The 17043-nt window shown below is 49.3% G+C and overlaps 2 protein-coding genes and 1 long non-coding RNA gene across 4 annotated transcripts in view; all 3 read right to left on the bottom strand.

Annotated features, from left to right (window-relative positions):
* The window catches only part of LOC142073793 (uncharacterized), a 36449-nt gene that overhangs the window by 8355 nt on the left and 11051 nt on the right, over window positions 1-17043 (bottom strand). The window lies entirely within an intron of this gene.
* HOXC5 (homeobox C5) lies at window positions 8173-9886 on the bottom strand. Its single transcript, XM_075133630.1, has 2 exons — window positions 9282-9886; window positions 8173-8539 (listed from the first exon to the last, which is right to left on the bottom strand). Exons 1-2 carry the CDS (start codon window positions 9736-9738, stop codon window positions 8325-8327), a joined length of 672 nt encoding a protein of 223 aa, XP_074989731.1. The 5' UTR covers window positions 9739-9886; the 3' UTR covers window positions 8173-8324.
* HOXC6 (homeobox C6) lies at window positions 12393-14654 on the bottom strand. Of its 2 annotated transcripts, none has more exons than XM_075133628.1 (2): window positions 14129-14654; window positions 12393-13392 (listed from the first exon to the last, which is right to left on the bottom strand). In XM_075133628.1, the coding sequence occupies exons 1-2, from the start codon at window positions 14526-14528 to the stop codon at window positions 13055-13057; spliced, it is 738 nt and encodes a 245-aa protein (XP_074989729.1). In that variant the 5' UTR covers window positions 14529-14654; the 3' UTR covers window positions 12393-13054. The 2 variants fall into 2 exon arrangements, with proteins under 2 accessions (XP_074989729.1, XP_074989730.1); XM_075133629.1 differs by having other exon boundaries at window positions 12393-13368; window positions 14129-14652.

Below are 17043 nucleotides of genomic sequence, written 5' to 3' on the forward strand. Positions count from 1 at the left end.
TGTCTGTGTGCACACACGGGCACAGCCCCAGCTCTGCAGCCTCTCAGCCACCTATGGACTGCACGTATAGCTATCCATACTGGTACACGCGCATACCGGTGCCTATGGCTGTGTATAATATAAATCTGGCACATAGGCACAGCTCAAGCAGGAAGAAAAGGGTGAATAAATTGTATCTAGGCGGAAATAAAGGTGGGGTTTATTTCCAAACCATGTTGCTTTGACCCTTTTCCCGGTAAGGAGGAGAAAAGAGTTGAGATAAAGAGATATAAAGGATGTGTCCGGAGCGAAAGTAATCGGTGTGTTTATTTTCTTTCGTCCTTTCCTTCCTAAAAGCAGGGAAAGTGGCTGGGGAGGATGGATATTCCCAGTCCCTGCTGGGAAAAGGGGTCGTGGCTGCCAGGCAAGAGAAAAATCGCAAATAAAGCTCTCCCCTCCAACCCCCCCAACAAAAAAAAAAGAGGGGAAAAAATATAAATTGATAACTCGGGATTCAACTCTTGACCGGGAAAACCCAGATCAAAACATCATTTGATAGAAACGCGCTTTGAGGAGTGGATAATAAATCAATAAAATCAATCCATCAATAGGATCTGCAGGGACAGGCGGGCTCCGCAGCCTGGCTGCTGGGGAGTGGGCAGGGGGGAAAATGGAAGGTGATGTTTAGAAACTCTCTTCCCCACCTCGGGGAGGGAAAAAAAACCCACCCAGATGGTGGGATGGAAACATCGGGCTGCACCTTTTTCAGGCGGATTTCCTCCGTCCTCTCCTCCACCCTCCAATAACCCATTTTTTTTCCAGCACCGAGCTGGATGCGAGGAAATTATATTCCCCAGAGTCATTCTCCGGACTTTTTTTTTTTCTTTCTGCTGTCCAATTATGCAGAAAATTATTTTCCTTGTTACTATAAAGGGGGATTTCTTCTGCACACCGTATTTTTTTAATCCCGTAATTCACACAACAGACGACTGGAAGCTCTCCCGCTCGCATATGCAAACGCAAGCAGCATCTAAACTCAAATTAAATAATATTTAAAACCCCAAAATATCCGGAAGAAATGTCTCCAAGCCGGCATTTATTTTTAATGACCCCCCCATCCATCACCGAGAGGGAGAGGTAGGAAATGAGAGGTCGCAGGGGAAAGAAAGAGCCGAGTTTCACGTCGGACGCTAAAAACTTTCTTCTTTCTCCCCAAATCTGGGGAAAACCCCGGGTTTCTGCTACAGCCAGCCTCGACACGCGTGGGAGAGCATCCCCTTTTACCCCCGGAAAGCTCTGGTGGTCCCTGGGGATACCGCTCCCCGCAAATCCCCTCTTCCCTTTGGATGCTTCCAGGTTTTGAGCGACTTCGTGTTATCCCAGAATCACATTTTTTAAACCAGCCTCGCAAAGACTTTTCGTGGGTTTTGGGGTGATGGGGGCGGGGATCAGGGGGCTCCAGGGTCCCCCCAACCCCTGCGTGTTTCCAACTCCCCAGGCTTGGACCTGCCCGATTTTTTGGCACCGTTTTTTTTTTTTTAGCGCCTTTTCCCACTATTAACGATCGCTAAATAAAGGGAATAACTCTATTTTTTAGCATTTTCCCCCTTTCCAAGCCCGCAGCACCCAGCCAGGCCGGGGCCGGACCTGCATCCTCCCGGGGTGGGTGGGGGCGAGATGCTGAGACCCCAGGGACCCCCCCGAGAGCCCTGAGCTGGAGACAGTGGCCTTGTCCCACACCCGTGGGGACATCTCGCTGTTCGGGGAGGTGTGAAGAAAATACTGATTATTTTTGATGCTATTTTTTGATATATCCTCGGAGGTGGCATGCTCAGGGCACGCCCGCCCCAGGCATGGAGCCCTATAGACGAGCCCTATAGAGCCCTATAGATCCCCATTGCTACATAGGGCTCAGGTAGACGGATCTGCCCAGGGCGGGGGGGGATCCACCTTCCTAGTGGGATTGGGGGGGAAAATTAATCTCCATCTTCGTGATGGAGACTAAAAGCCGGCCCCCAAAATACGCCTCCGCATTGGTTTGTGCAGCCCCCGGCGCCGGTGTTAAAAGGGGGGTGCAAAAAGGGGACAGCGAGGGCTGGGGGGGCTCACAAGGCCTCTGCAGAAGAGCAATCCCCCCAAAATCACTAAAACCCACCCTCTGCCCTCACCAAGACCCTCTGGGGCAGCGGACTGCTCCCCCCAGGAAGGCTCAGCTCCCACAGGACACCCCCAAATGAGGGTCCCCGGATAAGGCACTTGGAGAGGGGACTTAAAATTCGCCCCCCCCGGCTGCTCCAAAAGAACCACGGGTCCCAGGGGCTGCCCCAGACCCTCCTGCTCGGTTGCTCCCCGCTTTTCGGGGGGGGTCTTGAGCCCCCACAGGGCTCTGGAGAGGAAAATTTTGGGGGTCCCCGGGTGTTTCACCATCTCCCTGCCTCTTATTCCATCCTTTCCCCAAAGGTTGTGCCTGCAGAGTGGGGTGCAGCCCAGCTGCCCCACCTGCTCCCCGAGAACCCTGGGGTGGGGGGCAGTCCCGTGTCCCCCCCCGCCCCGAGTGGGGAGCAGTAATCCCTGTGGTGTGGAGGGGGGGGTCCTGGCTGCAAAGGGGGTCCCCATCCCTACAAGGGAGCTACTGGGAGAGGCTTAGCACCCACAGAGCCCCCCCAACACCCACAGAGCCTCCCAGCACCCACAGAGCCCCCCAGCACCCGCAGGGGAGGTTGCACACGTGGTGTGTGGGTGTTTGTGTGTGCGCAAGGCCTTACGTGTGCGCGTGCACTTGTGATGGGGTGCATGCACGCCCTTGTGAGCACACGTGTGCGTGTGTGTGCATGCGTATGCGTGTGCATTTGCCTGCCTGCCTGCGCGCACACATGTGTGCATGCGTGTTTGCCCGTGTGTGCATGCATAGGGGTGCGTGGGTGTGCGTGGGTGTGCGCTCCCGGGTGGAAACCCCCCCAGACAATTCATGTCACCATGTGAACCTGCTGCCTCTGCACCCTGCGCTGCCCCCCCACCCCCCAAATACAACACATGTGCCCCCCCCGAGGATGCATCCCCCCCAAATGCCAGGCCTGGGATAACACCAGGATGGGGTCTTGTTGGGGGGGCACAAAGCTGAGCATCTTCCCCCCCCCCGGAGAACAATAGGGGCCCGACCATTGTCTGGGAGGAGGTGGGGAGGGGGTGCCCCATTGTTTTCCGTGGGACCCGCTCCTCGTGGGGGGCATCCCGGGGTGGGGAGCGAGGCCCCTCTACCCTCACCCGGTTCCCAGCGGGTTGCACCCCCCTTATTGCCCCCCACCCCGACCCCGGCTCCTCGGGGAGGTTTGACCCCAAAGGGCTCCCCCGGGGTGGGGGGCGTCCCGCCACCCCAAGGGGTCCCCGGAAGGGGCTCCCCCAGCCCCAGCTGCCACACAGACCCGGGAGATAACCCTGCCCGACGCATGACCCCCCCACGCGTGACAACCCCCACTTCACCAAACACCCCCTGCGAGGCAGCAGAGGGGATGGGTGCGTGGTCCACTCTCTTCACAGACCCTCTTCCCTCCCCACTTGTGTGGGCCCCCACGCGTGCCGTGGGGCCGCGCACGGAGCGACCCTCCCTCCGCACACCTGCAGCAGCCCCGCCCGCCCCCCCCCCCCCCCCCGCCCCGCGCATGCCCTTCCCAGCGCGGCCTTGGCACTAGTTATATTTTTTTCCCCCTTTTTTAATTTTTTAAAAATTTTTTTCTAAATTTCTTTCCCTTTCCCCTCCTCTCTTTGTCCAACTCTCCCCCTAAACCCAAATAAATCCTCCCCCCCGCCCCCAAACTCGGGAATAGGATTGAAACTTAGGGATGCGCACAGCCTACCTTCAGGCTGTGCCCCGGGGGGGAGCCCGGTTGATGGGGAAGGGGGGGGGTTGCCTGCCGAACCAGTAATATATAGACCTTCTTTGGCCTTATCTCCCCTCCAGCAGCCCTGGGGATGCGAGGGCGGGGGGGTTTGGGGGGGGGGAGCTGAGATTCCTGCCAGATAAGATCCTTGCCTGCAGCTCGCCCCTTTGCAAAACTCACATTCCAGTTCTACCCCCCCCCTTCCCCTTACACCCAAACACATCCCCTCACCCCTCCCTTTTCCCACGCAGGGAGGGGAATTTTGCAAACGTTTCGCAATTCCTAGAGATGTTAAAAAATTTCAAGGGCTGAAATACGGGGTTGGGTTGGGTTTTTTTTTAAAAAAAAAAAAAAAATTAAAAATTAAATGAGACTTAGGAAGAAGGAAAAACTTACTGGGGTGGCCGGGGAGATGCTGCTCCAGGAGCCCCGCAGCCGCCGCGCTCCGCACTAAGAGCCTTGTCCCACTGTCCCAGCATTAAACAGCTCTAGCAGCTGCGATGGTGGACAGTTAAGATTATATATGATGTAAATATATTGTGGGTTTGTCAGCTCCCCCAAACCATAAAACTTAGTTTAATGACATCACGTGCTCCCTGAGAGCCATTCAGGGCTTTTGCTTAGGGCCATCCACATAAATAACCTTCAAAAGTTTTAAACTACTAAATTCACGTAGAAGCCATGAGTATTTCTGCTAATGTTCTCATGTTCTCGGTGAAACTAAAAGAGCTTTGCTTTTTTTCAAAAACAAAACAAAACAACAACAACAACAACAAAACAAACAAAAAAAGTCCTGGATTTATATATAAAAAAAAAAATGGAACTTTGGTTTGTTTGTTGTTTTTGGGCCATTTTAAGTTCTCACGGGGTTGACACGGATGACGGGGCAAGGTAAGTCCTTTTCTATTTCCTTCTTGAGTCTTTGGGAAGGGATCGAGCAGCCGAGAGGGGAAATAAAAAGGCAAATCTCTTCCAGACAGCACCAGCAACAACATCCACCAAACACCCACCAGTCCCCAGAAAAATGCCCCCTAAAGCCGAGAGGGATGAGGGGTGCAGAGAGCCCCCCCCGACCCCCCTCTCCCCCCTCCCCGGGGCAGGAGAAGCCAATAATTAATCATAAGTAGCCGCACTCCGCTCCGCAGGGTGGAAATGCGAAAGTTTGAAATTTAAAGTGGTTTTTTGGGGGGTGTTTTGGATTTGGTTTTTGGTTGTTGTTTTTTTTTTTCCCCTGCTCTCGCAGATAAAACACGCGTGGTCTGGGAGCTGGTTAACCCTTGCCTTGACAAACCCAAGCTGCCTTGACAGCTTCCCGGTTAAAAAGGAGAGGAAAAAGGTGGTGTTAGAGTGCGAAATGTAATCAGAATAAAAAATAATAACCCAGAGACGCTGCAATAATACCGGTGAGAGTGAGGGGAAGACATTGCTTAAGAGAAAATTGAACGGAATAACGAGCAATTACCAGTACACGCCAAGAGGGTTTTGTGCCTGAACAACCAGTCAATAGATTTACACAGCATGGGGAAAAAATAAAAACCGGGAAAAAAAAAAAAAAAAAAAGCCAAATAGAAAAAAAGAGATGAGTGGAATCGCTACCGAGCCCCCCGCCCCAGCCTCCCTGAAATCACTCCAGGCCCCAAGAATGGGGGAACCACTCTTATATAGGCAGCAAATAAATGTGCGAGGCGAGCCCTGCTTGGCTTTGCAGTATTTCACTCCAAACCGACGGCAAAATGACAGTCGAGACGGCAAAAAAGGAGAAAGGAAAAAAAAAAAAAAAAAAAGAAAAGAGGATTTTTATCCACTGACTGATTTTTATCCACTGACTGTTAAACGACAGTAAAATGAAATATCTTTTGCAGCTCGCAACTCGCCAAATAACCAGAACCCGACATCCACGAATAACAACCATCAAATAAAATAATAAGAATTAAAGTAAAAGCCCTGGGAGATGAGGAGGTGCCCCATTTGAGCACGCTGTGCTAATTGTACCCCTAAAGGCAGCCAGAGCCGCTGCTGGAAGAAACTTTTGTTTTGCAGGTTCAGGAAATTGTTCCGTTGTTTCCCATGTGTAAAGGAAATCCTATAAAGTTTTATGGAGCTTATTGGCTTCTCCCAGCATTTGTTTTCGCCTGTAAATAGCTGGCAAGACACAGGAGGAGTCACCCCGCGTGTGCGTGTCTGGGTGCACAGCGGAGCCATCTGCCTGGGAAAATATAGGTTGAGCTCTATGCAAATATGCCGGCGCACGTATAGACGTTGTGCACGCATCTCTCGGCGGTGCACGAGTGGGTTTGGGGGGGGGGTGGGTTGCACCCACCCTACGCCTCCGTGGGTGGAAAGCACGTGGGGAGGTACGTATAGACCCGCCACGAAGGTTTTTCTCAGCCCCGCGCCTCTGCCATATGGCTGTAGGTATGGAGAAGTCCATATGGACCGAAGTGTTAGCCTCCGGGATGTATGGACACCCTATGGAAGGCGTGTTTCCACCCCAGGGGCAGAGTCCATGTGTTCTGCATTAGGCCCCTCTACCTTAGCAGAGACAGAAAATAATATATATATTTTTTAAAAAGCAATACAAATATATATTTTAAAAGCCAAGAAGGGGGATGCAGCCCCCCCTTCCCCCGCAGCCTCCCTGGGGGCTGCTCCCCTGGGGAGGGAGGGGGTTCAGCAGGGCCTGGAGCCCCCCACCTCCCCAGACAGCCCCCCCCATCCCCATCCCAGTCACCCCCAGTCAGGCACTGGGACTTTCCCGCGTCCAGGTGCTGCCCAACCTGCAGCAAGAAGCAGCGGCTGCGAGATTTTGGGGTAAAATCATGTTATCCCGAGTATACGTTGGGGAGGGAAGAGGGGGGAGGAGAAAGAAACAGAGAGAGAAAGTAATTTTAATCCGATATTCCTATTAAAATGCCATCTGCCGGGGGAGGACACCAGCCTGGAATGAAAAACCTGAGAGAAATACAGATTAAAAAAGTCCGAACTGGGACAGGGAGCCGCTCACCTTCCTCAGGGCCCAGCCAGCGCTTAATCACCAAATTAAAAAAAAAAACCCAAACACCTTTTCCTCCCCTTCCCCATGCTCTGGGAAATAGGAAAAGCAGCACGCACCTTTTCCAGGGTGGGGGGGAGAAGGATACTCTAAGCTAAAGCATCCCTTCGTCCCTCCTGAAATCTGCTTATTTTTTAAAATAAATAACAATATTTTAAAAAAATCAATACTTTGCCAAAGTAGCAGAGGAGCAGAAAGCTGCTCCGAGGCGGGGAAGGAGCACAGAAATATCTGCCCGGCGCGCCAACTTTTGGATTATTTACTGTTTATTCCATATGACAAAATAGAAGTTTCATCGCCCTTTTGCAGACGAAACGACAACTAATAAATATACCAAGTACATCACTGGGGGGGGGGGGAATAAAAGAAGTTACTGCAATGGACTGAATTTAGACAGAGATGTACAAATTGGGGTGCGCCTTGGCTTTTTTTAATATATATCTTAGCATTTAGCAAATCTACATTAATTACGCAACGAATAAATACACAATAATATTAAGTCCAGAGGCTATTTCTCCCTCCCCCACCTCCCATGCTGCACTTTCCTGCCCGGAGATTTCGGAGGAGCCGCGCAAACCGGTGTTCCCCCCCCACCCCCCCCTTCATTTCTTTTATATGCAAATAATAATAAAATGATGCCATCCGAGTCCCAACGAAAACACGCAAACACACACCAGGGACCCCCCACGCCCCCCGGCTCCTCTCCGGGGTTTTATAAGTGGATTTTAGGGGTTTCCGAGCCCCAACGAGGGGCAATATTTTTCTTTCCGACTTGAGAGAGCCAAAGCGGAGGTGCCAGAGCATCTTTCCTGGGCAATTCCCAGCAAAGCAGATCAGCAATTTCCTTCTCCCATCAGGGCGAGCAGAGAGCGAGGCTGGGACTTCACAAAACTTAACAGGGTTGGGGGTGGGATTTTTTTTTCCCTCCCCCTTATTTTCCTTTTCGCCTTCTTCACCAGCTTTTTTTTTTCATTTTTCCTATGAATATTGCCGGTTTTAGTGCGGAGAGGACACGACCCAGCCACCCCCGGATTTTTTTTTAAGCCTTTTTGGTGGTGGTGTTTTTTTTTTTCCCTTGGTGATTTTTTCCCCCAAAGAGCGCACAGGTTAGGACACTTAGTAACAGCCTAAAGAGCGAGACACTAAATTTTTGCATGAAGCTAACAGCGGGGTTGGGTTTTTTTTTTAGGGTTTTTTTTTTTTTTGCATACTAATAAGAGATCTCCTTTGTCTGAGGGATTTGTGAGGGTACAGACCACAGTCCATCCAGCAGCTCCCTCCCTCTCCACCCCAAAATCAAAGTTTCCTCAAGGTAGCTTCCACCAGAAGTGATGGAAAAGCAAAAAAAAAAACCCCAACAACAAAAAAAAAAAAAAAAAGCAGGGGACCCCCCCCCCCATCTCCTGCAATCCCACCTAAAGAGCCTCTTTGCTTTTCAACTTGGAATCTTTCTTCCACTTCATCCTCCGGTTTTGAAACCAGATTTTGATTTGTCTCTCGTTCAGGCAGAGGTTGTTGGCGATCTCAATGCGCCTCCGCCGGGTCAGGTATCTGTTAAAATGAAATTCTTTCTCTAGTTCCAGAGTTTGGTAGCGGGTGTAGCTGGTTCGGGAGCGTTTACCATCCGTTTCTGGGGGGGGAAAAAAAAAAAAAAAAAAAAAAAGGGAAGACACCGCATGAAAAGCCAAAGCAATTCTGGATGGATGTTAAATTTTTTTTATTTTTTAATTTTCTTTTTAATGAAAAAAGCCGGTTACAAATCTAGCATATACAGAAGTTTGCTGGGGCTGTGGGCACGCAGGGAGTGCAGTAGCCTCAAATCCTTCATTCCCCAACACCTTCAGCCCCCCAGGTCCCCCCCTTCCTTTCTAAAGCCCAGATCAAACGCATGTAGATGAGCCAGAAGTGAACCTGTTTCCTCTCGGACAATAAGGAAGTGTACAAAGGAGGGAAATATCTTTTCTTGGGGATCTTGTCTCTTCCCCCCCCCCCCCCCCACTTCAGCCCTGGGAAGGTGGAGGGGGAAAATCTCTCCACGCTTTCCCTCCACCTTCGCCTCTGGTGTCTTTTTTTTTTTTAAAGCTCACCCTCAAAGAACATGTGTATTTCAAGTTATTTTTAACCCCCCCTTTCCAAAAAAATGGAATATTGCCTTTTATACACGTTTTGTTTCTATGATCCAATTATGCCGTCATAAATTTGGGCGTATATAGCCTCTAAGCCTTTTAGTGGACAGTTTTACGAGCAATTGATGCCTTAGTCGTAAAATTTACGACCTCAGGTTTTTTATTATTTGCCCCGTATGGCCTATAAAAACCCAAGGCAAAAAAAAAAAATCCTGTGAAACAAAAATCAAGAAGTGAAAGTTTTACCATGGCTCATGTGTAGTTTGGTCATCCAGGGGTAAATTTGTGGAGGTTGTTGCTGCTGCAGTTGTGGTCCTCCTTGTTGTGCTGTTTGCACGGGCTCAGCTTTGATTTCACCCGAGCTCTTAGATCTCTCCTCCAGCGTCGTGTTAGCACTCTTCTGACTGTAAATCCCGGGATTTAGGGATGCTTGATCGTCTCTGGCTAAAGGATGCCCTGAAGAACCCATGACCGTGCAGGAAGGTCGCTCGGGGTTAGCTCGGGGGGTTGCAGACATGTCCAAGCCGCTCAGGGAGTTGGCAGCCCCGGAGGAGGGGAGTGTGATGCTTAGATCCAAGCCACTGTAGCGGTACCTGGGTGACTGAACCTCAGGCACACTTCCATAATTTCCATAACTTTGCATGGCATAGGCAGGAACAGTGGGACTTTGCTTATAAAACGAATTGGCGACGTAAGAACTCATGGCGGAGGAGGGGAGGAAAAAAAAAAAAAAAAAAGGGGGGGGAAAGAAAATTTGGGGAGGGGGGATTTTTTTCCTCTTTTTTTTTTCCTCTTTTTTTCTTCTTGTTTTTTCCTCTTTTTTTTTCTTCTTTTTTTCCCCCCTCTTTTTTTTTTCCTCTTTTTTTTTCCTTTTTTTTTTTTTTTTTTTTTTTGCAACCGCTTTGATTAGGGTGATTTGTGGCCCTTTGAAGTTCAGGGGTGGGGGGGCGCGTTTTGTTCCTCCTAAAGTGCAGAATTTATAGGTGGGGATTCTTCTTTCTTTTTTCCCCCTATACGCGCTGCCCAAATATGGGATATTTAAGTGGCGTCACGTGACGGCGCCGGCCACTCATCAATTTGCCTTGATGACCCCGGGGCGGGTTATTGATGGGCGCCCGCGGAAGGCGCCGGGGGTGCGCGGGGGAGCGCGGGCGGAGCGCGCCGCGGGACGGCGAGGCGGCAGCGGCACCTAGTGCTGCTCCGCGGCAGCGCACCGCCGCTCCGCGCCCCCCCGCGCACCGGCCCCCCGCCCCCGCGGAGGAGGGGGGGGAGGGGCAGCGCGCAGGCTGCGTCCGAGCTCCCTCCGCGCACCGCTCCGCGATTTTCAAAAGAGATTTTTTTTGAATTTGTTGCCTTTTTATTCTTGCGCGCGTTTTGGCTTTATTTCTTCCGACGCAAAATCGCAACTGCGCGAGTAGGGGGGGAAAAAACCCCACAAGCTGGTTTTTTGGGTTTTTTTTTTTCCTCTTTTCGGTGGGTGCAAGCAGGAGGGGAAGCTCGCAGCAGCGCGTTACCTCCGCATCATTTTTAATTTCTTTTTTTTTTTTTTTTTTTAATTGCACGAAGATTTGCTGGCAGGAAGGAAGGAAACAGATTCCCCGCGTTGTTGTCCGAGGTTTTGGGGAGCGGTGGCGGTCGGGGAAAGCTCCTGAGCGTTCTGCAGGGGCTGCTCCTCGCATATTAAGCTCCTCCAATGCGCCAAAGTTTACATTCCTGCTACCTTCTCCCCCCACCACCACACACACCCCCCCTTTTGCAATTTATTGCTGGCAGAAGCCTGGATCTTCCTTGTCTGCTGCTCGCTGGAGAAACCAGCCCCTCTCTTCAAAGGGCACGGCGAAGGGGAAATAAATACCTTCAAATCTGAATTTCCAGCCCTCCCTTCTGCTCCGGAGCGGGGCGGGGGTGGGGGGGGTGATGGGTGTGCGGTGGGAGACGGGCAGCTCCGAGCCCCCCCAGCCCGCTGCGGGCTTTGCCTTGCAGACCTGAGCACGTTTTCTTTCTATTCCGTCTCCATTCAACAGCCAGAGAATGCCTTGAATGCGCTGGGTGTTACATATCGCCTTCCTTCTCTCTATAGGCGCTGAATTATATATGTGTGGTTGTGGATATATGTTTGGGTTTGGGGTTTTTGGGGTTGTTCTTTTTTTTTTTTTGGTCCTTTTTTTTTTTTTCCTGGCAATTCAAACTGGTTTACACCCAGGGAGCCTCCTGCTCCCCGGCCAGGTCGTTTACCCTCTTGCAAAACGCTCTTGGCTCCTGGTTGTTGGTGCTGTTTGCTTGTTTTCTTTCGTTTTAAGAGAGATTTTTTTTTTTTCCTCTTTCCTGCGCCTTGTAAAAATCGCCTGCACATTCCAGGCTGGAGACGAGCAAAGGATGGGCTGAAAAAACCTCCCCAGGCTGCTTTTTTTCCTCTTTCTTTTTTTTTTTTCTTTTCCCCCTTTTTTTTTTTTTTTCCTGGTTATGGTCACTTAACATCAAATCCTGGTTGTTTCATTAAAAAAAAAAAAAAAACAAACAACAACTTGAAAGGGACTAAGCTGCTTCCAGGGAAATATCATCCCTGGCTAAGTGTTACCTACTGAACAGCCCAGCAAATATTAGAGCAGTGACAAAGAGGCGAGAAAAATGCAGGTTTTTTATCCAGCCTTCGCAATGGGTTATCCGAGCCTGCGATCCACAGCAGCGGGGTTTGTTTCCCAGCGTTATATCCACAATTTCCGTTCTCCTAAGGACGAGTTTCTGGATAAAAGTGACTCCCCCCCCTCCCTGGAAAGGTTTATTGGGTCGAAATCAGTAGGGGAGGGGGGGGAAGTGGGTCCTTCCGCAGAGCTGGGGGATTCTCAGCTGTGTAGAGCTCAAATTAAATCAAAATAATAAAAAAAAAGAAGCAGAACCTTTGACCTGGTATTTGACTGAGGAGGGTGCAATAAGAAATATATACTGTTTTGAACTTTGGAAATCCATTTTTAATCATGAAGCGAGAGGTATGGCATAGATTCCTGATGCCACCGAACAATACAGTAACAAGACTAATTCAAGGAGACAAAGCAAAATGTAATTTTTCCCCCCCCCCTTTTTTTTTTTTTTGGAATACTCTTGAATGAGAGAGGTACGAAGGAGGGAGAAAAAGGAGAGAGGGAGCTGATTTTCAGGAACAACACACAGAAGATAAGTGAACTTTCTAACAGGCTGTTATCAACACGAAAGGTTTCAACTGAAGCTCAGAGGCCATTCTATAAACTTTAAAAATAATATTCAGTTTTTATTAAATACTCAACATAGTCCTCTGGACATGACCTTTATACATGAGAGGGTGTAACACAAGATTTTTTTTTTTTTTTTCCTTTTCTACTGCTATAGAACTCCATTCACTTTATACTGTGGAACATTACAGTGCTAAACATAAATATAAATACAGGTACCACAAACACAGTTAAAAATATTCACACAGAAACTGTCACAGTTTGTAGTATGCAGTGATGAGCCCAGGTATCTGCTTAAATACAAGGAGGATGCTCTTGGAAATGCTATATTTAGGTGGAAGGAGCTTTCTCAGGGAAAATCCGATTTTTCACCGGGGGAGGAAGAACTGCTCTGGCTGGGGGGAGGAGAAGCGGCTGGGCAGAGTCCGACCCGGCACAGCGGAGGGTGGATGCCCAATTTTGGGGGGGGGGGGAAGGCGGAGGGATGGGAGAGGAAGGGGGGGGGAGTGTGCGGCTTGAAACAGTCTTATCCCGAGTCAGATAAATAGGCGATGGCGGAGATGCGTGTGCGGGGTGGGGGGGTCACTGGGGAGAGCGGGAGGGGGGACGGGACTGTGTAGCGGTGGGTGTCCACATTTCCACATTAGACCTTATTTTTTTAAATTCTCCCCCCCAAATAATAATTATTATTTTTTATTCTTTTTTTTTTCTTTTTTTCTTTTTTTTTTTTAAGGTAGCCAAACATTGTGCCAGTGATAAATACGGGGTGAAGGGGGTGGTCGGGGGGGTTCCTGCCGCCGAGCTGTCACTTTTTCACTCCTTCTGCTTCTCCTCCTCTGTCTCTTCTCGCTTCTCCTCCTTGGCCAAGCTGTCGGCGGCGGCGGCGGCGGCCCCCCCCCCCGCCCCGGAGAGGGTTGAACTCAAATTACTTTCTTTTTTCCATTTCATCCTTCGGTTTTGGAACCAGATTTTAATCTGTCGTTCCGTCAGGCAAAGAGCGTTGGCGATTTCGATCCGCCTCCGCCGGGTCAGGTACCGGTTGAAGTGAAATTCCTTCTCCAGCTCCAAGGTTTGATAACGGGAATAAATCTGGCGGCCCCGCCGGCGGTCGGCCCCGTAGCCCACTCCTAGGGATGCCGAGACAAAACAGACTAAAAATCGTCAGCCCGGTAGAACGCGGACGGGGGGGGAGGACACCCGCACCCGCGCAACCCCTCCGCCCCCGCGCAACCCCGCGCGCCCGCCCCGCTCCTCCTCCCCCCCCCCCCCTCCGCCTCTTCTCCCACCCCACCCCCGGCCGCCTGCCCCCTCCCCAGCACACCCCCCCCCCAAAAAAAAATAAAATCTCTCTTTTTTTTTTTTTTTTTTGATTAAATTAACCCTGTGCGCGCAGCATTTTCTCCCGGGGCATTTTCTCCCGGGATGCTGCTCCCGCCCCCGCCCCCCCCCCCCCCAATTATTTTTTCCCACATTATTTCTGCCAATTGGAGGATTTGGGGGAGCCGGGGGTGGGGGGGGGTGGGGGGGAAGTGGGAGCTTCCCCCGGCCCCTCTTGGTGCGGGGAACCCGCCACCGCCGCACTTCCCGCACCCGTCATTAAAACTTATTTTTACCCCGGTAATATTTTGTGCTTAACTCCCGAGCAGAGCTCGCTGCACTTTATTATAGATATTTTACACTCTCGAAGTCTTTTAATTAGAAAGAGCATAACAAGCCATATTTGCTTGCAACAACTTAACAAATAAAAGGCCTGTAGCTGCAACTGTGAAGGAGCTATATTATTGTTTTTATGGGGCCATAAAAAGTCGCTCAGCCTGTTCTGCTAGGGAGAAGGTCGTAAAGATGGTTCAGTTTATTTAATTTATATCTCCGAGCTGTAAAACTTACCACTGTGGGAGTTCATACGCTGCATCCATGGGTATATCTGAATGCTAGTTTTTTGTTCTTGCGAAGTGTTCCTGTTTTGGTCACTGGTAAAATCCTGTGCGATTGATGTCTGTGTATTATGTCCCATAGAATTTTGCCTGCAGCTAGAAAGCATGTCTTTTTCTTGGTAAAAAGCATTAGATCCATAGTCATAAGGTCCTCGGCTGGAGCTAAACACAACATTATCTTGCGGTGAATAAAAAGGAGAAGAATAAATCCGGTTTTGAGCAACGGCTGCTCCATAAGTAGAAAAATGCCTGACAGGGTCATAGGCAGTTGAATTGAGGGCTACGTTGGGAAGCACCTCTTGGCCACTGGTTAGATGGCAGGATAAAGATGGGTTTGTAAAATAGGAATTCATATCGTCCTCTATACCTGGCTGTGTGATTTCTTTAATATTTATTTCTGTCTCCAGTTTGTAGTCTGAACTAGATTGTTATAGGGAAGGCTCTGCTCCAGGACAGACAAAATGACAAAGTCAGCTGACCCGGGGGGAGCCAATGGGGAGGCGGGTGTCAAAAAGGGAAAAAATTGCTTTTGCTTCTGTTGATTCCCTAGTTGAAACTAAGTGGGCATGGAAAGTAAGTCCTGCACCCCCAAAACCCCCCCAGCACCCCCGGGCTGTCGGGGGATGGGGAGGATGCGGTGGGGAGGGGAGCGCTCCTGGAGCCGGGGCTGGGGGTGCTGCCTGGGGAGGCAGCTGGGCTGGAAAGGGGAGGGGGGGGGCACAAATTTCTTAAGCCAGGCTTAACTTTTCCTTCCCCCCCCACCCCCCCACCCCACCCCACCCCACCCTCGCCCCCCTTTTCTGCTAATGGACACTGAGGTTTGGAAGCACCGTCTGTGTGTCTGTGTATTATGTTGCTTGTGTTTTGTTTTGTTGTTGTGTTTTTTTAAAAAGAAATGTTTGCTTAATATCTTGTAATAAAATAGCTCAGAATTCACAGCAATAAATCTCAGATGTCCACAGAATATTAAGCCATAAATTACCCTCCTTTTTTTTTTTTCTTCCCCCTCTTCTTGTTCTCATGTAGCATTGGGTCAATATTATGGAATCAAATGGTTGTGTTCCTGATGAGAAAATATTACATAAAGAGAGGGGGGAAAACATGGCGACTTCTGAATTGATAACGTGTTTCAGAGCCTTCCCAAAGTATGTCTTGGGGAGGGGAGAAAAAAAAAAAGAGACATCCAGAAAAGCAACACCCAACATTGCAAACTCACGTTAGCCTGGAAGTTAGATTTCTCCTCTAGTTTGACATTTCTCCCCTCAAACGTTTCCCTGCTAATTTTCAGTGCTGGAGGATATTTACATTTTCAACAACAACTACAACAACAGCAGGAAAAAAAAAAAAAAAAAGAGGATTTTTATTTGTAGTGGAGAGCAATGGGGAGCCTGGGCTGGGGACGCAACCTCGTGTTTGTGTTTGCAGCAATTTATAGTTGCAGATATTTACAACTGATTGGGAAACTTCTACTGCAAATATTTAGTTAGATGAAAGGGGGGATTATATTCTATCTTCTCTGGGTAGATTGCACCTAGAACTAATTGAAATGAAGACAGCTAATCTAATTTTAATTTCAATCTAGAGCCATAAATTGCCCCTTAAATGTAAAACATACCTGCTGATCTGTAAATATTGCGAGGTATCTTTATCATTCTAGTGGCTTGCTATTTAAAAATCCAATTATGGCAGGGAAACCCTGGCCTCCTCTGCGTTTTTTTTTTAAAAACCTCCATCGTTTTTATTTTAAATGTAAGGGTGCGGGGGGCTGGGGAGAGGAAGGTTTGTGGGTGCACACTCCAATTCAAAACTGAGAGTATTTGTTTGTCTTGCCCTCAATCAATAGACTTCATCCCTTTTTTAGCGATGTATCCCTAAAAGATTTTAGCTGACAAAGAAGGGTTGAGGGGGGGCTGTATATTTTTTCCCCAGCTATAACAGGAACCCGGATGCCAACGGATTTTATGCTCTTTTTCCTCTGTGTAACAAAGCAAAGTAATCAATGGTAGCAATAAAACCATAAACGAGACTACAACTGAAAAAAAAAAGCTCGTGTATTCATCTTCTATAACGTTAAGGCTTCCCCTGAGTGTCACTAGGGGAAAAAATAAAGTTTCTAACCAAAAAGGAGATCGCTGGAAGTGTGCACCATCTTCTTTAGCAGAGGTACCTTGTCAGGGAGCGCAGCCTGGCTCCCACCTCCGGCTGCCCAACTTGGAGCCAGCCTGGTGCAGATATCAGACTTATGTACATGGGGAAGATTTACAGGCGGTTTCCCCCCAAAAAAGCCAACCTCAGTTTGTTTTCGTTTCCCTTTTCTCCCTCTCCCCTTTCCCCAGAACCTGCCCGGGGATTTCTGGAATCAAAGACAGAGGCGAAAATAAAGAAACTAGGAAAGAAATGCGATTACTGGGGGTACTATTATTATTTTTTTAAATTTTTTTCCTCCGCCTTCTGCTGAGATGTTCAACCCCCAGCCAGAGGCACTCTCAGCTGGACAGATCTGGAGAGCCAGGGCTGTGTTGCAAATATTATTAGCCATGGGCACATCTTCTCTGAACCCAAGTCCTTTCAGGGCAGGGTTACTTTGGAAACCACCACTGGCCATGCAAGCTGCTTCCAGATATTAAATTGTTGGAAAGGTCCAACAAATGGACTGGAGGGAGAGATGGATGAATGAGGGCTTTGCAGTTATTGGCGTGTTGTCTTACCTTATGTATTGCTTACAGCCCGATGTAATTTGGCGAGTAAATTAAAAGTAGCTACAGCTGGGATGGGGTGGACCTTTGCTAGGGCAGATTGACGTGGGGAGCTGCACCTATGGAAGGGCATTTATACCCACGCCAACCTCGCCAAAGTTTGGAGGAGTTT

Source organism: Calonectris borealis, chromosome 30 (assembly GCF_964195595.1).
Source record: "Calonectris borealis chromosome 30, bCalBor7.hap1.2, whole genome shotgun sequence".
Lineage (NCBI taxonomy): Eukaryota > Metazoa > Chordata > Aves > Procellariiformes > Procellariidae > Calonectris > Calonectris borealis.

Bases quoted from the DNA above. Each gene is read 5' to 3' on its own strand.
- HOXC5 (XM_075133630.1), bottom strand. From the start codon at position 9,738: ATGAGTTCTTACGTCGCCAATTCGTTTTATAAGCAAAGTCCCACTGTT. The intron at 8,540-9,281 runs GTAAAACTTTCA...TTCCCCCCCCAG, and splicing joins CAAACTACACATGAGCCATG to AAACGGATGGTAAACGCTCC.
- HOXC6 (XM_075133628.1), bottom strand. From the start codon at position 14,528: ATGAATTCCTATTTTACAAACCCATCTTTATCCTGCCATCTAACCAGT. The intron at 13,393-14,128 runs GTAAGTTTTACA...GACGATTTTTAG, and splicing joins GCGTATGAACTCCCACAGTG to TCTGTTTTGTCTCGGCATCC.